This window comes from Urocitellus parryii, chromosome 2, assembly GCF_045843805.1.
Source record: "Urocitellus parryii isolate mUroPar1 chromosome 2, mUroPar1.hap1, whole genome shotgun sequence".
Lineage (NCBI taxonomy): Eukaryota > Metazoa > Chordata > Mammalia > Rodentia > Sciuridae > Urocitellus > Urocitellus parryii.
In genome coordinates, this window is record NC_135532.1 from 45274439 (window position 1) to 45301168 (window position 26730).

A 26730-nucleotide genomic window follows, 5' to 3' on the forward strand; every position below is an offset into this window, starting at 1 on the left:
CCTGGTCCCAGAAGATGCTCCCTTTCTGAGCCCTGCACTGCCCCACTGAGTAAGCTATCTACCTGGGGAGAATACCCTGCCTTTGCCAACTTATAAAAGTATACTATTATCATAACATAACAATCCCACTACGGTAAGTGGCAAGTTCAGAGTGATTTGTTATTGACTCACCTCTATAAGGCAGGGGGCTTGTGTAGTAGAATGCTCAGCAAATACTTCCTGAGTGACAGGAGAGAGAGCTGAGTAGACACACATCCTTCCCTACGTTTTCTGACACACTGAGCAGCACTAGTGGCCAGAAAAGCAGTATATGGATGCATCAAAGAGAGGGAAAAGAGAGAAAGGAATTCATTTCTGAACACCTACTGTGTGTAGTTCTGGCACCATCAGGGCATGGAGAGCCTTGTGAGCCATAAGAAAGAATTGGCTTATACAGGTTTTGCTGAATGAAGCTGATCTTCAAAAAAAGAAAGTTGTAGGAATAAATAAGTATGATGTAAAATGGGAGAAAATGTCTGTAATAAACCTAAGATAGCAAGATTTCTCAGGGGAGGAAAAAAATCAAATCCAATTAGGTATTTTCAGATTGCTTTTTCACTGCTTTTCTGACACAGGTTTCCGTACCTTACGTCTTGACTGCATTTTATAGCCCCACATCAGTGAAATCATCTTCAGGGAAACAGTTTCCTTGGCTCCTCTTGTCTGGCTTTGCAGTGTTATAAGGAGCATGGAGTGGATTTCCTCTCTGAGGCAGCCAATTTCCTAAGCAATTAAATGCTGTTTATATTCCAAACTCTGTGCTTGGGTTGAAATTGTCAAGCCTGATATTACCTGACTCTTGCCTAAGATGTATTCTCAGCTAGTTCATTCTACTGTAACAGCCATCTATTAAAATTTCCAATCTGTTCTCTCCTCAAGGGATCATACAGTACTTGGCAAAGGTACAGCTTCTGAATTTTGCAAATTATACTCATCTATATAAATATATATTTTTTAAATGGCAAGGCTTGCAAATTACTCTACCAAATTGACATCCCAATCTGCTATCCTCTAAAAGGAGAGGCAAATGCCATGTACCTCATACATGCATAGATGTCTCTGGGCTGGTTTCTTAAAAATAACATAATGTAGATGCCAAACTTTCATGAAATTCCTCCAGGAGGTTGCAGAACCAAGGTACTAGTATTTGTCACTTCTAGGGATGGATGTGAATAAATATAATTTAGTCCATGTAGATCAGGAGTTGAGACCACATAAAGCACTGAATATTAAAGAAGAAATTATTTGTTCCAATGAACATTCCTGGCTGAGAATACTGCTCTTTCTCATTTTGGATACTCCTTGTGGTTTCTAAGCTGACTGGAGAAGTGAGAGAGAGGTCTGTATTTACACCGTGTGTGACTTTTATTGAAGGGGCAGCCACTGCCTATGTATTTATGCCCATCTGATAGGTCTCTAGAGAGCAACAAAATATGCACCTAAAGTGTCAGTAAGAAGTGCTCCGTAGTTACACAGGGGCACTGCAGTGGCAACTGAGGCTGATTAGGAATTCCCTAGCCGGACAGGGGGTTGAGGGCTAGAAGCACAGGCCTTTTATTTTAAAGCATAGAATGTCATTTTTTATCTTTCTAAAATAGGTGTCAGGCAGCTTTTCATATATTTTCTTTGGTGAAAACATACCATCCACTTAAGCCACTGCCAGAAACACATCAGCTAGGCTCTGAAACAGTTAGGACTGGCCACACCCCTCCTCTCACCTGGAATTTTTTCCTCTCACTCTGCTCTTTATGAAATAAAACCCAAATCCAGCAATAGCCTTTCAGGCTCCAGACTGCTTTTCTAGCTTCACCTTTTTCTACAAATGCAGCACCTGGGCCACATTCCTCCCTGCTTCCCAAGTGTCTTTATTTCTAGGCTCCAAACTCCGGATAGAATGCCTTTATGTGCCCCCAACTTCCCTTATAATCTTGGAAGAAAATCTTGTTTATTCTGCCAAGGTCCAATTCTACCTGCTCTGTGAAGACCTTCTCGACACCTTCATCAACTTTGTTGCACTTGCCTGATTTCCCCAAAGCATACTGCACAGCCTTGGGCTGGTGGCTATCCAAGTGCTTCATTCCACAGTTTTTCATTTCCCTGTGGACACTTGCCTATGGCAACTGTTACCTATGCTAGTCCTGACAGCACCCAATGACCCAAAGATGGTCTGTGCATTGTTTGCCTATAAAATATCCAGATGTTGCTCAGCTCTCACAACTTTGGTCAAAAATAGAACTGAATTCATAATCCACGTGAATCAAACCGTGTAATATGATGTATTAAGAACTATGTAATGTTATGAACGACCAATAAAAAAAAAAAATAGAACTGAATTCACACACACTTCAACCTAATGTCAAACTCTAGCCTCTTTCCAATCATTATGATGTTCAGTAGGGTAGTGTCCTTAAACCCAGAGGAAGCCTCAGCAAACATTGGAGGAAATGAAATAGCTCTCTTCTGCTGCTGCTCATCTGTAGGCATTCAGAGTGTTCCTTCACCTCCAACTCTGAAGACCGGCCTCCATGAAATACAGAGATCCTCCTCTATCCTGCAATGGATCCTGCCTAGCACAGTGTCTGACATGGCTCAAGAAGTTACGAGTAGAGTCTTGTGGATGCAAACTCCACAAAGCTCTGGGAATACTAGGAACTGACAAACTTTATAGGTGAAGCTACTTCCCAGGCTCACTCAACACCAGGCCAGAGGACAAGAGTCTGCTCTTGGGTTTGCTGCTGTCCACTGTTCTGCCCCGTCATTCAGTGAGTTTGGTCATATGACAGTACACACAGCACTGATGGTGAGAAGGACAGGGCTCACTCCTGAGCAGGACGACGAGGAAGCCTAGGTGTCAACACTTTGGCTCACTTGAAACCAGCAGGAAAGGGGCAACAGGAACACACAGGGCTCCGGCATTTGAGGATCACTGCTTTCTCTTTCAGTAGTGACTGTGGTGCAGGAAGAAAAACCAGCACATGTGGCTTCCTACCTTTCAGCTTCTCTGCCAGCAGTGCTGCTTCATGCTCCGAGTAGTGCATTATGGCTGGTGGCGAGGGCGGCCGGAGCCGGTCCTCCTCCAGCTTGCGACGATGCCGCTCCTCACGGGCTCTCATCCTCTGCTTGCATTCCCACTCATAGAAGTCGTCTCTGGCCTGGGCGAAGTCTACGTGAAGGCGGCCTGAATCCTTTTTGTCTGTGCTAGACCCTAATCGCATCCGGTAACCTGAAACCAGTGGAAAGTCTGGTCATATCAGGGTCACCATGGACTCACTTCTGCTCCAGGCCCTCACCGGGGCTAGGCAAACCACTTAACTCCGTGGCCCTCAGGACAGGACATCTCCCCCAAAGAGGTAGGAAAGCACTTCTCCTCCCCAGAGACCCTGAAGCCCTACTAAATTAATTAAGCCTGTTAGGGTATGAGAATAAAGATAACTCTGGGAGGTTTCTCAGAGGATGTCTTAACCATGTTCTAACCCAGTGTCACCAACAGAGGATGATCTTAAGAAGCAGCGGTCAAATTGTGGTAATTCCTTCTTCCCTCTGGCTTCCAGGAAGCTCAGAAACAAATTTGGTATGTAGTATATTTTTTATTCCTGCCCTTTTATGGCCTTGATGTTTTTATTTTCAATTTACTATAACTTTATTGCATAAGCACTCAAATTCTTCATAGAAGAGGGGTGGGAGGTATGAGTAAATAAAGAGCATCTATGATATTTAAAAAGATCTCCAAAGTAAATTCCAGAACACCTCACTTAGGCTGTTGCTTCATTCCCCTAGAAAACATGGCTGCTCAGTTTTCTCTCAGCAGCTGCAAAAGCCACAATTACCAAGGCAATTTTGCAATGCTGTTTTATTTCCACTTATCCTCTGGGGCATGCAGGGGAATATTTTACCTTCAATCAAGAGGCCTCAATGCTGCCTCCCTTGCAGCCCCGCAGCACCCTCATCTTGCATGCAGCATCATACAAATTGTCCATACAGTCTTTAAAGGCCACGGGAGCCCTATGCAAGAGCCCAGAGCTAGGCCAGAAAAAAAAATGGGCCTGGAAATCTTTGGGGGATTTACTGAGAGCTACCAAACTTATAAAGATTATGAGCAAAAACTAGATCTGAGAAATCAACACAGGACTGAAACCAGCCAGCCAGCCCAACTTCAAATGAAGAAGAGTTGACTTTGAGGTTGTTCTTCAGTTTGGGCTATTCAGATTTTCAGAACATAAATTCAGGTCCCAGCAGGAACATGACTGCCAGGGGCTGCCAGAGGAGAGACCAAAATAAGCATTTTTGCTGTGCAGGGGCTTTGCAAATAAGATAGGACTACAGAATGCTAGGCTGTGCTATGCTGGTATTCAAGATCTCATGGTAGGTTTCAATGGATTACTGTAGCATTTTGGGTTAAAATACAGCTGAAAATCCCTGTAGAGATTGGCTTCCCCCTAGGTAGGGCACTTCATATCTTTCAAAAGTTATAAATAAGATACAGATCTCACATCTGATGCCTGCATGCCACTGAACTTTTCTCCCTCCTAGGTTTCCAAAGTGTTATCTAAAAATGGGAAGACATCACAATACCAATCAAAAATGCAAACAGCCCGCTATTCCCAGATGAGCAGAGTTAATGCTAGAGTAAAATGTGTCTTGGTTGTGGGCCACGGAAAGTTAACAAGTCAGCAGGCCATGGTGATACATACATAACAGCTGAGCTGGCTAGACTGCTTGGAACTGGCCAGCTGCCCCAACTGGCCCAGCAACTTTCCCTCGCTTATGTACAGAGAAATGACTTGTCTCATGCTTCTGGTTCCAACATCGTCTCTTTCACCAAAACATCGTCTCTTTCTCCAAAACATCATCATTAAGGCCTTAAAAGAGACCCTGATGAGGATGAGACTAAAATTAGCCTGGCCCTCAAATGCAAACATGGGTCTAAAATTAGATAGGCCTTCCAGCTGGGCTGGGCTTGCAGGAGCTCAGATGCAGGGTTTGGGGTATAGCCTGCCTGCCTTCCTACCCCTTCAATTAGCCAGCCTTTCAGATCATCCTGGCTCTGATGTTGCAGCCTCCACAGGGCAGCAGGCTGGAGACCTCTACACCCAGGCAAGGAGGCTGCAGCTGAGACCTGTGCTGGTGCTTCATCCTGCGGCAAAGGGGTGGACCAAGGAGCCATGAGGGGGCTTGCTGAGATAGGAAAAGCAAGGACCAAAGACTAAGTAAAGGAATACCTTTTGGATGCCTAAATCTGAGACTGTTCATCTTTGTTAGTGTCCTTATGAGGCTCTGATTAGGTCTAAGTACTGGGTTGGGTCTAAACTAGTGTTGTAAAAGACCTATGATCTACTTTAACCCTTTCATTGAATCAGGAGGGATCAAGTAGTACTATTATTGATAGAGCTGTGATTAGAACCCAAGTCCCTAGGGCAGAGTTTGCTGAGAAATAAGAAGCAGTTCTTTATCCTGATCAGGATACTTCTGCTTAAAATAGCCATGTACTAAATGGTTCCTATCACAGGTACCTGCTAAACACTTAACATCATTTGATTTAGTCTTTGCAGTCTTGGTTGGTAAACCGTAAGGATCTCTATTGTGCAGATGAGGAAGTGGAAGCTGGAAGAGAGGTCATCCAGATCAGGGTATGTGAAACCCAGTGCCCTACCCTCTCCAGAATCCCTGGTGACCTAGTAGCTGTGAGTGAGTTGCCAAATGTCTTTCTTCCAGGTTTGTCTTCCATCTCCATTGTGGAATGCCTTCAGACTTCATTTTTCACTTTCTAAGGATTCATTGGAATAAAGGTTAAAAAGTTCCCTGTGTCATTATCTGGTTCAGAAAAATCTCTGGGGCACTGAGAAAACCTCAAGGCTTCTGGGATTTGTACAGAATGTCCTGGCAATGAAGGCTGATTGCAGAAATTAAGTAAAATCTCCCCATAATATCACATGTTTTCCCCCTCCTGTTGTTTTCCCACCTTCCCCCATTAGCTTTGCGTTAGGAATAGAGAGGTGGTATGCAGCGTCGCCGACTGGAAAACGGCATTGGAGGGTTCAAGGGAAAGGTGATCAAGTTGAACTAAAAAATAAGTCCTCTGAAACCACATATTAATAATAGTCCCATTGTTCTTATATTTGGCAAAAGCCTGTTGACAGACTCCATAACACTTACTTTAACACCCATACAGTGGAAGGCAACATTAGGCTTCATTTCAACGTCTGTAAAAATCTCTTATAAAAACTGCCACCAAAGACTAAGGATAGTTAGTCTTTTATATGTATATTTTTAGTTGTTGATCTATTTTTTTATTCTTTTTTAAATTTTATTTATTTATATGCAGTGCCGAGAATGGAACCCAGTGTCTCACCCATGCCAGGCTAGGCCAGTGTTCTATCACTGATCTGCAACCCCAGTCCCAGGAGGTTAGTCTTAAGGAACCATCAAGTGGGCATGATATTGAGCTTTATTATCATGCCCCTAAAACACTTTCCTGAAAGGAACTGATCTTGCTTTGGTGCCCTGGTGTCAAAAAAGTGAATTCACTTCTAAAAAAAACTAAAATTATTCTGAGAGTACTTTACTCCCCCAGTGGATTTACATCCAATAATAATAATGGTCCTCCGTACTCATAATATTGCTTTTCATCTAATAAGTGCTTGAGAGCATTAATTAGAAACTTGATGGAATTCCTTAAGACTGGAGGGTAGGAAATCATTCCTGCAGTGAGGTACATTCACAGGCTTAACAGAGAGCTTCTGGGAGCCAAGGAAAAAGGCAGAATTCCTCCTTCGGTAGCCCCAAAGTATTTGGGCTTTATTGTGCATTAAGGCAAAAGGGAATAAGCTCATATTAACATCACAAAACATGACAAAATGCCTAGAAAACCCCTTATGTAATGCAAAGTACCAGAAAGGTAAATGGCTTTATCAACCATGAATTCCTCTGCAAAGCGAATGTGACAAAAATTCTTCTTGCTTTTTCGGATGGCTGTAATATCACCGCACTGCTCAAAGACTTCTTGAATAATTTCCTCAGTAGCATTTTCTGGTAATCCTCCGACAAACACAGTCTTACACCCTGGAGGTCGTTCTCTTGTGGAAGGAGGTGGGAGATCTAATATCACAACAAAATAGAAAGTTTTGTCTTATTGATTGGCTCTCTTTTCCTGGCTTCCCTGGCAAAGAAAGGTAAAGCTTGCCCCAGTTATTCTGTCCAGGCTGAGTAAAGGTCAACTTCTGTCCCAAGTTACATTTTCCTGGGCTGTCTTGTTTTAGGTTCCTCTCCCCTCCTCCTACCAATCTTTACTTGCTGTGTTCATTTCTACATAGAGTGACTGTGCTTGTCCATGAACAAAGATAACGCACATGTTAGCATAATTTCATTTCTTCTTTATAACACAGAGGCCCAGAAAGGGGCGGGGGAACATTCACAAAGTACAAAACATGATGAAATAACAACATGATGAGAAACCTCAGCTTGTTATCTGCTTTGTCTCGTTGCTAGGTAAAGGAGAGAAAAGGCTGAACACAGGAAGCACAACCCAGGGAAGCACACACAATACTTACTTGGCAGTGAAACATCATGCCTGAAAAAAAATACTTTGTTATTATTCACATTTAAATGAGCAAACTATTAAATTTGGGGGAGGCTGTATAAAAAGATAAAATGTACACTGTCACACATTTTACCTAGTTTATATGTAGATTACTAAAGCAATCTCCTGAAAAGTCCACTTAAAAAAGGAAACACTGATTAATATGAATAAAAAAAAAAATCCTAGCTATTTAAGTCCATAAACTTAGTATCTGAGGCTAAATTAAAAAAAAAAAAATTCCCAGCCTATTTACTCCATCAAATGTATGGATTCCTTTGAGCAAATGCAATCTGTCCAGAAATTCTGAGATGCAGGCTCCCCCTGCCCCCAAATTGCTAACTGCCAAATTAATTCAAATTTCCATCTAGCAAAATACATTTTGGAGTTTTTCTCCTACATTTGTGAAGATAGATGGAAGTGCTTATATATTTCACATTATGTTTTCCAGGAAATGCTAGGCTTCACTGCATGCAAAAAGATTCTTAATGCTACAGATAAATCCCCAAATCCCGGGTACTGGCTCTGTAGTGTCATGTCAGCCCCTAGACAGACACACAGATATGTCCTTGTATATCTGTTCCAATCTAGAGACAAAAGTCTTCTTAAAAAGGCTCCTGGTTTTATATATGCATGTGTGAGTCATATATGAAAATTAATGCAATAATATTTCAGATTTTAAAAAAAGAAATTTAAAATGATGAACAAATATTTCTCATAGGTGTTACTTACTTGGATTTTGAGGGAAAAGAGTACAACTTTTGCAGTGGATTATTTCTTTGACAACTGCCACTTCTGTTGGTGGTGGGGGTGGTACTAGACCCAGGCCTGGTATCATTGGGTTAATGGGGGTTATTCCAGTCATCATGTTGAGGCTTGGATCAAAGCCTGGGACACAGATTGAATCTGTAAAGCACACAAGATAACATTTTGGTGGCAGAATCTTAAATCCATTTTCAAGACTGTTTTTGTTAGTTTCCTGCAAAGATTATTTGACTTTATACTTTTTGTTTTTCAGGAATTTCTCATGGCATAGATGCAGCACTATAGAAAGCTATTTCAAAAGGTAAACAGAGAAAGAAAAAAAGATGAACCTGAAACTACACGAAAAGGAAATTATATTACTTAAAATATTAACATGGCAGAACAGAACACAGCCTATTAAAGTGTAAAACCATCCACCATGAAGCTTCCCTATTACTGTGAATCTGTTTTCTGTTTCTTAACATCAGTGTACTGTTTATACAGCCTTATGACCCAGAATGTGGGAAGAATATCATTTAACATTGAAGTGCCCTGTGAATCTAATTGTCAGCTAGTTTTATCAAAAGAGTCTTCCTGCCCAACTGACCTAGATTTGGGAAAGTTCAATTTATATGTGCAGACTTTATAATGATCACTCAGCTCCCACCTAACCCAGCTCTCCTGAGGAAAGGTGCAGGGGTAGAGGTTGGGCAAAAAATGATTATAACTACTATGGCTGGGTTACAGACATACAGGAAAAAAATTAGCTAAATACATTGCAGAATTCTATCGGGTAATCACATTTTCTTCAATCAGCAGAAATCTTTATACCAGTACAAAAGTAAAACAAACCAAAAAAAAAAAAACCCATCCAAAAGTATAAAAATTGTTTTAGTGGGATAATAAAGCAATTAATTTTCAAGGTAATATCAGGAACTTTTTAAAAGATATGACCTCTATTATTAAAAAGACAAAAGATAACAAGTGTTGGCAGGCATTTGGAAAAAAAAGGGAACCCTTATATATTGTTGGTGGGAATGCAAATTAATACAGTCATTATGGGAAATGGTAAAAATAGAACTACCATATGATCTAGCAATCCCACTACCAGGTGCACATCCAAAGGAAATGAAATCAGTGTGTCAAAGAGACATCTGCACTCCCATGATTCCCACAGTTCTATTCAGAACAGATAATGTATGAAATCAACCTAAACATCCATCAACAGATGAATGGATAAAGAAACTGTGGTATATGTGTACACAATGGAATACTATTCATCCATAAAAGAAAGAAATATTTTCTTTGGTGACAACATGAATGAACCTGAAGAGAGTATGTTAAGTGAATAAAGCCAGGCTGAGTGACAAACAGTGCCACATCTGCAAATGTAATAAGTTGACTTTGTGAAGTAAAAAGTAGAATGGTAGTTATCAGGGGTTGGAGTGGTTGAAGAGGTAGGTTGGGAAGATGTTAGTCAAAGGATACAGCATTATAGTTACATAAGGGGAATAAGTTCATGTTGTACAGGATGGCGACTATTCTTAATGATGATATCTTATATTCTTGAAAAATGCAGAGTGGATATTAAGTGGTTTCACCATAAAAGCGGTAACCATGTGAGGCGATGCCTTTGTTAATTACCTAGATTTCACTGTCTTATGATGTATATATATGCTTCAAAATATTTTTTACCATAAATATACACAATTTTATCTGCCAATTTTACACAGAAAAAAGGAAGCCTTTTCTAAGAGCAGGAGCTATTAAAATACTGCACTGCTTTTGTAAGATTTATCTGCAAGGGGATCCCTCTTCTGAGGGTTTTTCTGTTTGCAGAAAACAATGCTATCTCTGATGTTGCCAGGTACACAGATGGTAGCATAGATGCCACTGAGAGAGGGCATGGTGACTCTACTCCATTCTGCATGGATGACATTTCTTCTCATCTCCTACTCTCCTGGCTCCTTCTCTCCCCTCATCTTAGATCATTCCCATTCTTTCTTTCTGCCCCCCCGCCACCTCTTTTTATGCTCTCATGTCCAGCCTGCCCCCTAGCCCTATGCATGGCCCTACTCTTAGCTTACCTGTGCTGAAAGGCTGGATGAGCCCAGAGGCAGACGTGATGACAACTGTACCCTCTGTTTACTAAGATGCTCCAGAGGATATGGAAGGCTAGGCAAAAGCTTTTTCTTTCTAGGAAAAGGCAGCTAGTATTCCTCCTGCTTCTTTGAATAGGCCCATTCCTCCTCTGGGTAGACCATTATAAAGAGTGTGACCCTGATCTGTAATCTCAGGAGAAAACATGTCTCATTTATTAGAAACTCCATTTAATTTCATAGCTTACCAGAGTCACTTCCGTAAAATGAGGGCTTTGTGTGTGTGTGTGTGGGGGGGGGGGTGGTTAAGTTCTAAATTTAAATTCGAAAGAAGCATTTTCTTTTAGAAGTCACCTTGACATTCCAGGTGCTTTCTTTGTACTCATGGTTCTGTTTTCTCACCTGTGACATGGGACCCTTTGACTAAATTTATTATCCCTTAGAGCACTAGGACTCCCAGGACTCCAGGACTGCATGCAGATGGTGTTTAGGAAGAAGAGCTATACAAGCAACATAAAGTTTGGAAGTGACAAAAACAAGATTCAAACTCCAACTATTCATTTAATCCTCACAAAGTTCCACAAGCATCATTCCCATTTTATAGATAAAGAAATTGAGCTTAAAGCCATTAAGTAAAATTTTGGACCTCCCAAAGCAAACAAATGATAGTCAGAACTATGGTCCAAGTCTCTGCTCTATATTTAAACATGTTTAAATATCACTATTTCAAAATTTCCACGTAGAATGACCCAACTTGATTAGTCAGCTTATACATGCCACTACTTTTAAAAATATACTTTATCCTTAAAGAAAAAAAATCAAGATTTTCCATGCTGATCCAGATGCTAACTCTAAAGAAGGTCCAGAATAGAAAATGCTTTTCCACATTTTGATCACTGAAATAATATATTGGCTTCTAAGGTGCATATATTAGACATAGAAGTACTGGCCATGGAAATATGGGCATGGTTGTGCTTTTAATTTAATCTCATTCCATACATAGGCTTCATCTGTTTCTTTCCTGGCCTGGTCCTCACTATTGTTTGCCAATGCAGGATGATTTAAGGATGAAACTACTCAGGACTGCAAACCCTGAAATGTTAGTCTTGTGAATTATAATAAGCAGATGTTTTCCACAAATGAGATGAGAAGCCAGAGCTTACATTCTCTTTTAGTTCTAACAGACTTCTGTTTTCTTTCCAGAGGCCAAATAAATAAATATTCAGAAATAGGGACAAAAGGCACTACTCCTGAGCAAATGTTTTAATATACAGCAGGAGTTACTTTGCCTTTTCTGAGACATCAATATGAAGAGACTATGAGGTTTTATAAAATCTGCATGGTGAGTGCAGTAGCTTGAAAAGAGCTTAGAAAGGAATTAACACTTAAATTATGTTGGACCTCAAAGGATCTGAGATTCAGTCTTTGAGTGGAGGGAGGAAATAGGGAGGGATTAGATTTAAAAAAAAAAAAAAGAAAGAAACCATTACTTTTTAACAATATATGAACAGATGGAAATTGTTTTCTCAAATGGCACAAAAGCACATTACATTCTAACTCATTACATTCAATGCACAAACTTTAAAAATGAAAGACGTGTACACAGGAAGACAAAGGCGAAGGCAACACAAGTTTCAAGAGTCAGTCCTGGGCTTGTTTGAAAAATTGCCCATGAACCTCAGAGATGATGAGCTGCACATAAGCCATTTGATGAAAAGACCCAAAGTATGTAGCAGGACTTTCCTTTAGAGACTGTTCTTACCCAAGGGAGGGCTTTCCACTTTAGACTGTAGCCCTATCTGGCTCCTCCCTGTACTGCTGGCTCCAAGCACAGAGCCGGGAGGCCACAGCTCAGCAACATTTCTTTTTGGCTGTTTATTCTCAATTGGTGAAGACAAAAACTATAACAAAAGTCTGGTTTACTGATTCATAGTCCAGTGTTTTACAAACAAGATGAACATTTTTCCAAGTGTGGTTGGAGAGGTTTGTGTTTGGGATTGTAGAGGGACAGAAGCTGAATTAATTGTTAGCTCATTCATTCATTCAGAATTTCTTGGTCATTTGCTATTGCCAGGATCTGGAGTTGTCAGGGTAACAGTAATCAACTCGCCCCTGGGAAATCACAGAGTTCAAGAAGAGAATAAAGGACAGGCCTCAGACCCAACAAAATAGTGGGGTACCTGAGATGAGACTCAATGTGTGGTCCAGGAAGGGAACTGCTGGTGGAGAGTCCCCTAGGCTGGGGATCCCAAATACTCTCCATGGCTCTGTAATGGTGTGTGGGTGACAGGGTGACCATGACATGCTGAGAGGCTGTATGGGTCTTGCAGACCAGAAAGGACCTTGCCCTTCAACCTGGTGAGTTTCTACTTTCTTCTCACTGGCAGCCCCTGAAGGTCAGAAGTGCAGTCGGCCAGCCAGACCCTGCACGGCTAGCAGGGCTGGGCAGCCCTCATCCTTCTTTTCTCTGTCTGCTGTGCTCTAGCAGTGGCTTGATCTTTTCTGCTGTTTCTGGTGGACATTCCTAGTGAAGAGTTTCCCATTTGAGGTGAGAACTGGATTCCAATGAAAAGAAAGGCGTAGGGCCTCTTGCCAGTCAGGGCTGGACGTAATTAGGTTAGGTGTGAGCTGGGAAACCAGGCGGAGGCTGGGGATGAGGGGACAGAAACAAGATGTCAGTGCCAGGAAAAACTCTGGCCCAGAGGCAGAACAGAGTGTTCTAAGAGAATAAGAGAAAAGAGATTAATCAGAGTAAATGGGAGCAATGCAGGCCTCATCCTGGACCGAGGGTACCCAACAGAGTGGCTGAGCACATGGATGTTAGAACAGGTAAAACACTGTCCAGGCAGGGCTGCTGCACAGGGTACGCTGTGCAAGTCACAGGCCTGCAACATCCTGGGCCAGGGTTCTACCTCAGCATCAGCACCACTGGGTCTTAGGTCAAGAAATTCTATGCCATCTGGCAGGTTACCTATGCTGGGTCTCAAGCAGAAGTAAGACAGAATCTGGACACCAGAACTGAAGCACAGGATTTGGGCAGGCACCTCAGTCATCACACATGGGGCCCAGGTGAGAGGATGAAGCCTGCATGGGTGCCGAGTCCCAGAAGGCAGGGCTCTAGAGTCCTTCCTCCTGAGGCCCATGGACCCATGGGTCAGACAGACATGCAGCAGCACCTCTCCTTTCTCCAGAAGAATCACTGACTTAAAAATACAATCAAGCTGGGTGCTGTAATCCCAGCAACTTGGAAGGCTGAGGCAGGAGGATAGTGAGTTCAAGGCCAGCTTCAGCAAAAGCAAGGTGCTACAGTGATACCCTGTCTCTAAATAAAATATAATTAGGGCTGGGGATGTGGCTCAGTGCTCGAGTGCCCCTGAGTTCAATCCCTGGTAAAACCCCTCCCCTAAAATACAAGCAATTATCACCTTACAGAGAAGCCACATGACACATGAGGGCACTACTTCCTGGAAGTTTAGGATGAAGAGACTTTTTCAGAGTAGTCTCAAGCTACAATTGATCAATGCTGTGCTCTTTTATAATGTGAGCTAGCGCATAAACTGTTAAAGTAACACTTTCAAAAATTCTGTTTCATGTTCTCCTTTGTTCTTTAAAAACCATTTTGTGTACAGCAGAGGAAAAGGCTTTTTTTTTTTTTTTTTTTTTTTTTGGTACTATGGATTAAACTCAGGGGTGCTCGACCACAGCCCTATTTTGCATTTTATTTAGAGACAGGGTCTCACTGAGTTGCTTAGCGCCTCACAGTTGCTGAGGCTGGCTTTGAACTCATGATCCTCCTGCTTCAGCCTCCCCAGCCGCTGGGAGGAAAAGTTGTTTTTAAAAAGGTGATCCTGAAGTCATGGATCAGACTGGGCGACCTAAGGCTGATAGGCTTCCGAACCTCTCTGGGTTTCAGTGTGAATATGAACATGTATAGCAGACATAGTATGGCCACAAAACAGGAGGATCCAAGACCACCTGGGTGAAAGCATATCAAAGTGCAAAGAGTCCATATCTACAAACAGACCTGAGACCTGGGTCTGCCACGCGCTGGTGGGGTTTAACCTTAGGAAACTTAACTAATCTTTCTGAACCTCCCTTATAATATCTGTAAAATAGACTAATTTATCTTTTTTATGTTCTTGTGAGAACTAATGGTATTTAAAAGGACAATGTTTGGTATGTCCAGAACAAGGTAAGTACTCAATAAATGGTATTAATTACATAAACCATTAAAAAATATATCTATAAGTGTAATAAGTATTTATAGAACCTTATATGGATGTCATATGGTTAATACAGAATATACATAAATGGTCATGATATGTGAAGATAACAAAGTGTTTCATTTGACAAACATGTGAGCACCTGCTAGCTGTTGGATGTTTTGCTAGGTATTGTGCAAGCACAGACATTGTGGGGTACGAGTCCTGTCTTCACAGATGTGACACGTCCAAGTGATTAAGAGCAACCTGATAGAAAGTGACAATACAGTATAACTGTGTGGAATATTAACATAACAGAGGCTTATGGAAACACAGAAAACAGGAACATCTAAACCAGTCTGCAAGAGGGAGTGTTATAAGGGTTACATTATGGAGATTTTATAGTTCTAAGCCCTCATACCAGTGAATATGACTTCATTTGGAAACACGGTATTTGCAGATGTAATCAAGCTAAATTGAGGTCATACTGAATTAGAGTCAGTTCTATCTAATAATAGGACTAGTGTCCTTATAAGATAAGAAGAGACAGAGACACACAGGGAGCATGCCCTGTGCTGACAATGGTAGTGATTTGGAGATATGTAGCTGCTAGTCCAGGATCACTAAGGACCGTCAGCAGACACCAGAAGCATAGAAAGGCATGAGACAAAATCTTCCCTAGGTCCTACAGAAAGAACACAGCCCTGCAGACACCTTAATTTCAAACCTCTGGCCTCCAGAACTGTGGGAGAATATGTTTCTGTTATTTCAAGCCACCAGGTTTGTTACGGCAGCCCTAGGAAACCAATACAGGGGACAGTGTTAGGAAAGGGATCCTGGAAGGGTGAGAGACAACCTCAACCTTTGAAAAGATGACTTATGTGCAGTGGACATGTAGAAAAGAAGGAGTCCCTGAGATATACTTATTGAGATCATAAATACAAAAATGTCTAAATGTTCTCTTAGAGGAAATGTTCCAACCTCATCCCCGGAGGCAGAATTGCTCTTAGGTTTTCCTGTTGTGGAAAAAACAAACCCTGAAGATTGCTATGTATTGTTAAGAACAAATCAACAGCACAGATTATACATGAGCATAATAGTGTACTTTATAAGTGAATGCCCACAAGCAGGATCTTGAAGGAAGTGAAATTAAAAATGCACTCATGATCTTTCCAAAGGGATCCAAAGGCAGAAAGTCACGTTTTTTTCCACTTAAATCCAAGGTGTATATCCAGCGTGAGCTTCTGGAGCCTCACTGTGCACGCTTTATAAACAAAGACCTCATTCTATCAATAAAACCCTCTGTCTCCTTGACCAGGGGGCTACGCTAGCAGCATGGTGCAATGCAGTTGTCAACAGCTATTTTAAGTACTGTTGGCTTGGGTGAGAAGATTTGTGTCCATGTTTGAAAATATGCAATGACACGAAGTAAAGAACATTTCAAAACTTCTGGCCACAACAGAAACACAGAAGTGACTGCTCAAGGATGTCTGTCAGATCTTGCCAGCAAGGCTGCATTTGCAAAACCAAAAGTGTTTTGAGTGAACCTGAGGTAAGGGCCCATCAAAGATGCTGTGAAATTTACACACATGGAGGTGTGGTGATTGACATCAGTGCTGAACAATTTCTGTGCGGAGGCCTGGGCTGTCACACTCAGAACCAGCTAGCTGATCTATGTTCCCTAGACCTGCTGGAACATAATCTTAAGACACAGTGGGCCTTAAAGTGGAGGCCAGAAACCATGCTGAAGCGTGCTGGTCAGGTGTGGAGGGGTCCCTTAGACAAGAAGCCAGGTACACTGGACCTAACTAAAGATAAATTTCCAAGGTGAAAGAGACATGGATGGGCATGACCTAGTTCTATTCTCTGGATTTAGAGATGAGAAAACAATGCCCAGAGACAGTAAAGTGACTTTCCCAAAGTTTGAGCTAGTCACAGCATGCTAAGGGTGGGGATAGAATGAGAACAGACAGTCATAGTGCCACTTCATTGTGCAATTGGATTGTTTGGTGACTTTCCAGCCTGCCTGCCTTTGGAGACTTCTAGAGATGGCTTATTCACAGCCTATTCTATTTCCTAATGGGCTTCATTGTGAGAAATATATCCTCACATGTTGACTCAGGACCCAGAAAACTGTAGTCAAAGTCATTTTTCCCCCTTTTTTGGCACTCTACCACTAGGCTACATCCTCATTCCCCCACCCTCTTTTTCTGAGACAGGGTCTCCAAATTGCAGAGGCTGGTCTCAAACTCACAATCTCCTGCCTCAGCCTCCTGAGCCTCTGGGATTACAGGTTGTGTACCACTGCACCCAGCCTAAATCCATACTTCTTATTCTGAGTTCCTGGTCTGAGTCTCTTTCCCACCATTACTGGTCACATGCCTGAAGGAAGCTCACGCCAGCCTCAGTACCCTGCTTCCCTCAGTCCCTCTACATGTGATGGCCCTTTCCTAACGGTCCACCTTTTCTGAGCTCTAGCCACAAAGAACCTGAATGATTAGCAGTCATGTCTCCCTTTCTGCATTCTGATCTATCTATCTATTTATTTATTTTAACCACTTGGAAAGCATTGGTCATGTTTGGTGCTTACCTTGTGCCAGGCCTATACTGCGTACTTTGTGACTTATTATATGATCCTTTGGTAGTACCCATCTCACAGAGCTGACACCATGAATGACCTCATTCAATGGAAAGATACCCATCTTGTCTCTGCAGGATGATGTCCTAGTGAAACTTGGCAGTTGACATTTTGAAACAAAATGAAGGATTTTGCATTTTCCATCTGATTTTCCAAATCTGTCTCCTTAGGTTTTCCTCCTGTCTTGAATTTTCCCAACCTGGACCTCAAGCTCTATAAAATGGCAGGACAACTCTCTAGCAGAGTTCCTTCCATTTCTCATTTATGGGTGAACTTCTCCTTGCCTGTCCCACTTGGCCACAGAGGTGGAGATCCGCCTATTACCAGATTTGGGAGGGGAAATGTTATCTCCTTTTCCTGCAGATTTCGGGAGGACCAGGGCTCCGGCTGGGTGCCTGCAGCCTGTCCTCATTCACTACCACCCTCTGCCAGGCAGTTATTCCTTGCCCCCAACAAGTGTTTCTACTCTTCCCTGTCTTTACCTTTATCCTGAATGTTCTCCACTGTCCCTGCACCCTCAGTTCTGTGAATTCTAGCATGTGTTTATGGAAACATTTCCTTAGTCAAATCCACTAGGAATCCTTTCACATAACATTTGTTTCTATTGAACCCTCTGTTGTTATTTCCAGTTTTGAGGGCCATTGCCAAATCTCAGGGATGGACAGAGGGTTGCTCAATTCCTTGTGTTGACATCTCATGTGTACCAAGCTATTTCTTTGCTCTGTAGCCTATAGGTGTCCTCTCCCTTGTCTGTATGTGTTGTCTGACGTGGTCCACAGCAGACTGTTCATGGAACTCTGGGCATCTGTCCTATCCATCCCTACTACTAGGTCTTGTCTATTTCTTTTAAGGTCACCATCTTTTCTCTCAGTTCCTAGTTTAAAGCCTCTGTGAGTAACCATATTCAGTAATATGTTAAACCCTCTTGGAAAGATCTGCCTTTGAAAGTATGTCTGTATCATCATCTGGTCTGTTCCTATTGCTAATTGAGATTCTCATTAGCTGTCATCCAGAATAATGCAAAGGCCTCATTTTGTCCCAGAGATATGGCTTCTGTATCTCTGTCTTTCTTACTTTCCTCTCCCCTCTCCCCTCTCCTGTCCTTCCTTCCTCTACTCCTTTCCCATGCCCTCCTCACACCCTGAACCTGTCATCAGTCAACAATGCCCATGGGAGACCCATGAGAATATGCCCTAATTGGGCCCTCTAAATTATTTCTTTCAAACTTCTTTCCACATCCCTATCTCATTAGCTGATGATTAATTTTCTCTCTGTATGATATTATGTGACTTTGTACAGTATGACTTTATATAATGATGGGGGGGGAGGCAAAAAAGGACTGACTAGATCCTTGGGTGTTCTCTGCTTTATCTAAACTGACAAGACAATGGTGCTGGAGCAGACAGCAGAGGTAAAATTTTGTTTGAATACACAAACACAAGAAGTGCTTTTTACTTTTTATATATTGATTCATTGATTACCCTCCCAAGGGCTGTGGATGCTCCAGAAGTATGTTGAAAGACTAAGCAATTTTTGCCAACAAGTTCCTTTCTGGTGTCCAATATTTCCCTGCTTCACAGAACTTTTCTCTTTCTTTAAGTCGGGAACAGCCTGGCGACATCCTAGTGATAACATGCCCACCACAGTCACCTGGTCAAAACAGCAGAGATGGTATTTCACAGCATGTAAGTGTCTCTGCAGGGATCTTCCCTATAAAACTTGATTCTTTTCAATGGAAGGTACAGGAGCTAACCTTTGGATCTTATTTATCAACCTCAGTTTCAGTTTACAAAAGCATCTGACACATTAACATCTCATAAATTTAAAAAAGAACAAAGGAAAACTTATTCAATATTTAACATCAAAGAAAATACTCACATTGTATTATTTTAAACAATTTATATAGAGTTCAATTTAAATTTACTGTTAGAGATGGTTGAAACAACACAGAATTTGTCTCTTTAAATAAAATCAGCATACAGCTATGGACTTGGGAGAGAAAAGAAAGCCTGTTTTATAGGTAAACACATCAAGGGTGTTCCTAAAGGGAACGGCAAAACATGTATGGATTTCAAATCTTAAATGAATGTTAATTTAATTTCACTGCTAGACTAAGTGGGTTAGGAGAGCTGGGTAGCTTAAATACCACCTTATCTTGGGGTCCAACAGTGTCTTGGCACATAGCATCGCTTTTAAAGATCACTGGTTAAGTGAATGTAAGAAACGATAAGACATACTGAATTCAGGGTTCACACTAAAGGGATAAGAGAAAGTAATAAATGGTTGTTCAATCCATAATGTCATTGCATCAGCTCATATGTGATTCTAAGCAACTGATCTCCAGCATGTTTTATGTTTACCTTAACTGAACAATGAGAGCTATGAGGTTTCTGGCACTTATTCCTCTTAATGCTATTGGGAAATGATGATGGTTGCTGCTACTTTACAGATAATATAACTGAGGCACAAGGAGAGAGAGATGTGCTCAGCATCAAGAACCCCTAGGCAGAACTGCTCTGCAGCATGACATCCCTAAAAGTCAGACCTCCTCCTCCCCCTCCTGCCTGCTCAGGGCTACATGGAAACAGGCCTGCCCTTAATGGTGGGAGGCAGAGGAAAGGGGTGTACGATGTGACATCTGTGCAACAAAACTCTTTTCATGTCCTTTCTTTTAAAAAAATTCTCTATTGCTTTTTAAGTTCATATTTTATTTCGTCTCCTAATTCTAAGAAATAATTGGCTGGGAATTAGAGGGTCTTCTAGGAAAACAATAGAAGAGGCAGGTGCCACACAGCTTTCCTAAATGAGAAATTTCTCTAAGGGTGTAATATCAGAAAAATTCTTCCCCAGGACTGAGAACACAGAACTAAGAGATATTTCCTCTCTGCTTCTTCTACCAGAAAAAGAAATAGATATTACACACAAACACTCCAGCTGTGCTCATTCCTATGTTTGGTGTGTCTGCTTTTCCCTTAAACTTACTTTTTCCTTTGGTAATTCCATTTTATTTGTCTAAATGAATATGTCTATCTAATGCATATGTGCGTGCACACACATCTTTTTAATACATTAAAACTGAGGAGCACCAGACTTGAACATACTTCATTGCATCTGGGGATTGGACAGATTTAATATTTACATGATGTGCATGTTGGTTTAGAAAGCACCAGTAGCCAGCCATGTCTCCCACAGCTCATTATTTCTGGCAACATCATAGCAGCTAATTTTTCAGAGAAGTAAACAAAGGTGGAATAATTTAACAAATTGCCATTTGAAACTAACTTAGCCCTAACTGGTTTGATTGTGCATCCATCCCTCAGCTTTAGAAACACAGAGAACTCTTTCCTGCATGAAAAACAAACCCTGAACGTCTTTTCCCTGGGAATTTCGAAGTAAAGGCACAGATTATCATCCAGACTTTCATTTTAAATTAATTATTTTCTGCCTCTGTTGTAATTTCAATTTATGTGTGGTGTTGTGGATTGAACCCAGGGCCTCACACATTCTGGGCAAATGCTCTGCCATTTTGCTATGCCCCCAGACCTCAAATAAATTTTTGTTCTTTACTTATAGGTCTTCATCTTAATCTCATTCCCAGAAGCATCTAGTTGTCAATTATTCCTAAGCCTTATGCAATTCTACATTTACCACTTTTCAGTTATTTATCCTGCTGGTCCTCAATACATCCGCCCTACAGATGGACAAGGAAATAAAAGTTTGGAAGACTTTACTTACTTCAGCATCCTGAAACCACAAAAGCAGAAGAATGTGGTCCACACTGTCCTGATCACAATGGGCATCTATTTGCCTCTAGGGAAGCAGGAGGCAGAGCGAGGAGGGGAGGTAGGATGCAGAGTACTGGGATTCAGTCCCGTATCCACCTTAGGTTCCCTCTCTGAGATGTAAGGGTAAAAGCTGCCTTGCCTGCTTCAGTGTTTTCCTGAGTCCCGTATCCTATCCACCTTTGGTTCCCTCTCTGAGACGTAAGGGTAAAAGCTGCCTTGCCTGTTTCAGTGTTTTTCTGAGTGCCAAACAGTGTGATGGACATTTATGTGACAGCAATTTACAAATAAGTGATCAATACACAAATGTAAATTATAGTTAGCATTTTTTTTTCTGTTTCAATGGCCCCTGGGGATCCACAGTGGTACTAAGTGACTGTCTCGAGCAGAAAGAAAATTCAATATATTATTCAATATATTACCCTGCTTTAAAGAATATATAGAAGCTTGACAGGTGATGTGGAGAGAAGGGAGGAGGCAAAAGGGAGAGAGTGTATGTGAGCCTGAGAGTGTGTGAGCATGTGTGTGCGTGTGAGTATGCGAGAGAGTGTGAGTATTTGTGAGATACGTTCTCTCTTCTCACTATAATACATGCTTCTCTGCAGAACTGTGCCTTCTCCACAGCAGGGTTGGCTGGAATGTTTTATAACTGGAAAAACTGACGAGCAGTTTTCTTTTATTGCCCATAGGTTCCTCTGAGATATTTATCCATTAAACGTTTATTAATCACCTACAAAGTCGTTAGGCAATGTGCTAGCTGCTGGAGGTGCAGAGGCAAGTCAGGATCCTTGGCCTAAGGTGCTCCCTGTTGATGTTTTGCAGATACAGGGCCACAAGCCAACTGGAAAGCAGCAGTATAAATAGGGACACAAACATAGTGCAACCTCCCTGAGAAGAGCCTCACCCTGCTTTAGCTACAGGTAGCCTTCCTCAGTGAAAGGATCTATCTAGTTGAGCCACTGTGTCCCAAAACCAAGCAAGCAGCTCTTTGTGAATACATACCCAAGTCAAAGAGTCCCTTTGGCTCCAGCCATATTTTCAAATGCAGCCGTTCTCACTGAATTTATCAAGTGACTTTATGGGCAGGAGACTATTGAATGATTTATCCTTCAATGTTATTTATCCTTCTTTATCTATATTATTACTTACCTTTCTCCTCTTCTTAAACAGGGGCATTCTGGATCAGTGGGCTCCTTGAGGCTGAGCTTATATCAAACGTGCCCATGATGAGAAGGACTGAGGTTGTCAAGGGTAGATTTGTTGCAGAGACAGAGAACAAGGGCCAGCTAATCTATATCTGTTTTGTTTTTTTTTTTTTTGCAACTGAACGGGGATTTCCATTTGCCAGAAAAGCCGGAATAGAAATGTTAGCTTGGGCATTCATGCCCTTATTCAATTATGTTTTCTTGACTGTAACAAAAACAGATCTTCACATTTTTTTTTTTTTGAAATGCATTTGGTCAGTCAGTCAAAAGAATTTGAAAACCATATCACAAGTATTTAACTTCCTTCCATCACAGAGTGATTGGGCAGAGACCAAGGGAAGTGAATCGTTTCAGCATCAACTTTTTGTTAAACAGAGATAAGTTAAACTAAAATAAAAATCAAACAGAGAACTCAGGAGGATGAATCAAGTGAGTATTAAAGAATTTACTCTGGGCCTTCACTGCTCGGTATCTTTTCCTGATGTCTGAACAAGGAACCCTGTGACACGCTCATTATTCACTGTCACCAACAGGCACTTGTGTCCAAGGCACTTGGGTGCTAGGAACCAAAGGGAGAGACAAGTGTTTGGGCTTCAGGCTTCAGGAAGGACAGAGACTTTCAGAGCAAATAAAAGTAAGAAATAAAAAAGTATCTGAATTTATTGAAAACATTCTCAAATTAAATGAAAGAGCTGCCACTACACCCGGAGTTACATGTCTGACCCAGTCACAATGGATTAAGAAAAGAAAGTCCTAAGTGTAAGGGAAAAATCAGAATCCCAGAGGGCAGTATCAGAGAAGTCAGGTCCTGCAAGGTCTCACTACCACCCCAGAACCCTCTGCCACTGTCTGTGAAGTGGTAGGGCCAGGCCAGCTCTGAATTGCTACCTACCCTATGAAGCAGAGAGGTCTGAGCTGGGAGGATCCAGGCCAGACACACTCCTGTTGAGCCCTCCTAACTGAGTTCTGGGCACTCTGCCCTGGCCTCCCCTCCACACCTGCTGGGCTGGCCTGTGGGCTCCAGCCTCTTCTGTGGCTGTGGATACCACCCCAACCTGATGCAGCCTGACTAGAAAGATAGCTCCTGGCTATCAGGTTCTCTGCCCTGGTTTTTGCCTCCCTCCCCACCTCACACTTGTGATTCTTTTGGATCTTTCTCCCCATAAACAGTACTCCTGAGCATGGTCTCAGAGGCTGAATTGCCCTCTGAGTAAAAATCTGCCATTTGCAGAACAGTGTGGTTGGCCTTGGTGACTCCAGATGGTCCACAGAGGAAGGCATTCTAGGTGCTAGGCAAGCTGCAAGGCACTTTCACATCCCATCTAGTTTTCATGACCACAGTTCAGGGAAAGTTTAAATTAGAGTGGAGAAAATCCAAGTCAAGTGTCCAAAGTAGCATACTCAAGACTCAAATCCAGGTCAGTCCTATTGCAAAGCTCCTTTGACTCACCAGGGCTGTCAATGACAAAACCCTAAACTGGATGGATTATGGGGTTTGGCCACAACACAGGACAGAATTGATCTTTAACTTGTAAACAACAGGATGGCCATATCATTGCTTTAGGCCAGCATCTGTTCTGCTTGGTCAGCGCCCAACACAGATCAGTTGTTAAATATTTGGGTATCATTGTTGCCCTTATCAAAATGAAATATGTGGCAAATAACAAATGTTTGACTTCTACTTCTGGCAAAGAGAGAGTAACTGTGATTGGATATGCTTTCCACCTGAAATAACTAAAAAGCCAGATAAAAATATATAGGAAGGGAGTTTCAGGTGTCAGACACAGGCCGTGCAAGATAATGAGTCCTGAGAGGAGGTGAGCAAGAGAAGCCACATGACTGCCCCAGCCTGCTCCCTGGAGTTTCCTGGCGATAGCCAAGGGAGAAGGAGTCTGGCAGTTTCTCTGAGTACAGACATTGTAGGTAGTTTGGAAAAACCAAAGCAACCAGAGTCCATGGGGCAGGATGTCAGAGAGAACTAAACACACGTGTTTATACGTGTGCACACACATGCAAGCACATGTACACACCTCAGAGATCTAAAGAGGGCCCACCCCAAATCCTGAGTTGAGAACTGATCAGTGTGTGTGTGAGGAAACTATACAAGATTTGGGAGAGAACTGCACAAAAGGATTGGAGGGAATAATCCATGGAGAGAATAAAAGGCTGGGAGGAGTTTGCCCTCAATGGCTGGTGTAGGAAAGCCTCGTGATTCATGTAGTAGAATATTCTGAATGGTGTTGCCTAAGTAGTACGGTAAAAATAGCTGTGGACTGAAGGCTGCTCTGATCTCTCATAGCAAAGCTTCAAAAGCAAGACTCAAAAGGTTCAGATTGTTTCCTGGTAACTTACATGTGTCCCGTAGTAGACTTCAAGGACATTGAGAGGAATACAAAAATATCCGGCACCTAACAAGGTAAAATTTAAGTCTGGCAACCAGTGAAAAATTACCAGGTGGGGCAGGCTAATCCCAGAACCTTTGAATATTTTATTTATACCTCAGATTGGTGATCATCTTGCCTTGCGAAAGATTATTCTAAATTATTTCAGGGGACCCCATATCATTACAAGGGTCCTTAAAATAGGAAGACAGAAGAGAAGGCTTGAATGATTTGATGGGTGAAGGAGTCAGGCCACCATTGCTGGCTTTAAAAATGGCAGGGCTACCTGGCCCAGTGGTATACAACTGTAATCCCAGCAACTCAGGAAGCTCAAACAGGAGGATTGCAAGTTTGAAGCCAGCCTCAGCAATTTAGCAAGACCCTTTCTCAAAATAAAGAATAAGAAGAGTTTGGGACTTAGCTCAGGGGTACAGAGTCCCCGAATTCAACACCCAATACTGCCAAAGGAAAAGACGGGGGGAAAAAATGGCAGGGCTGTGAGCCAGTGATGGCAACCTTCAGAAGTTGGAAAAGACAAAGAAACAGATTTCCCTCCAGGAGCCTCCAGAATGGGATCAGCCCTGATGATGCCTTGACTTTACTGCAGTATAGTCAGCAGAGACTTCTAACCCACAGCACTGTAAGATAATAAATCTGTATTGTTTTAAGCCAGCAAGTTTGTGCTTACTTGTTGGAGCAACAGTTAAGAAAAAAAAAAAAAAAGAAAGTGACACAAAAAAATGAAGAAAAATATGACCCATAATAAAGAGAAAAATAAATCAATAAAAACAAAAATATAAATAACACAGATGACAGAAACAGTACGCAAGGATATTAAATGGTCATAACTGTGTTCCATATGTTTAAAAAGGCAGAAGACTGAACATGTCAAAGAGAGAAATGGAAGATTTAAAAAAGACTCAAAGTGAACTTGTAGAGAAGTACAATCTATGATATGAAAACACATTGCATGAAATTAAATACAGACTGATTTTTTATGAAAAAGCTAGTGAACTTAAAGAATAGCAATAAACTATCCAAAATGAAATATAAGAAGAAAAACAACAGCAACAAAATGAACAGAACACGCAAGAGCTGGGAGATAACTTCAAGAAGTTGAATATGTTTGTAATTATATCACCTGAAGGGAATAGGGTGGGCCAAAATTACTCCAAGAAATAATGGAAGATTATTCACAAAAAACAATAACTCAGAGATCTAAGAAGTTCAAGAACAGAAGGCAAAATAGACATAAATAAAAGTAGATTAAGGTGCATCTCACATATAGAGGAATAAAGATGGAAATGAAAGTATATTTCTTGTTGGAAACAATGCAAAAGGCTTCAGAAGACACTGGCATAGCAACTTTGAAGAACTGAAAGAAAATAAATTCTGGCAATATGAATTCTATACCCAGTGAAAATATCTTCTAAAAATGAAAACAACAGAAAGACTTTTTCAGGGATAATAAGCTGAAAGAATCTATCACCAGCACAACTACATGATGGAAAATATCAGAAAGAAATTCCCTTAGGCAGAGACAAAATATGAGATGTAAATCTTGATCCACATGAAGGAATGAAGAATATTAGATATAGCAAATATGTGGTTAAGCATAAACTATTTTAGGGCTAGGGATGTGGCTCTGTGGTACAGTGCTTGCCTAGCATGTGTGAGGCACTGGATTCGATTCTCAGAACCACATAGAAATAAATAAATAAAATGAAGGTATTGTGTCCATCTACAACTAAAAATTTTTTTAAAAAGTTTTAAAAGATAATTTACTTAAAAAAAAACAACAAAAAAGCCATAATGATTTATTTTGGGCTTATAACATCCACAGAAGTAAAATGTATAACAGCAAATAGCATACAGGACAGAAGAGTATGGTTTATATATTACATATAAGGTAGTAAACCTACAAAGGAGTAAAATTGTAATCCTCAAGCTGAAGGAAGTCGGAAAAACAAAAAAATTAGAATATAGACAGAATAGGCAAAGCCAATTAGAAAGATTGATTTTTAACCATTTATACTAATCATTACGTTAAAAGGAAATAGTCTAAAT

General features: G+C 41.4%; 1 protein-coding gene across 1 annotated transcript in view; it reads right to left on the minus strand.

Moving 5' to 3' along the window:
- Enox1 (ecto-NOX disulfide-thiol exchanger 1) overlaps positions 1-26730 on the minus strand; it is a 521404-nt gene that overhangs the window by 149735 nt on the left and 344939 nt on the right. Inside the window, exons 8-10 of the mRNA XM_077792681.1 lie at positions 8345-8518; positions 6928-7134; positions 3029-3262 (exon numbers count right to left, since the gene is read on the minus strand). Of these exons, the coding sequence (XP_077648807.1) occupies positions 3029-3262; positions 6928-7134; positions 8345-8518 (615 nt within the window). The remainder of the gene's footprint in view (positions 1-3028; positions 3263-6927; positions 7135-8344; positions 8519-26730) is intronic.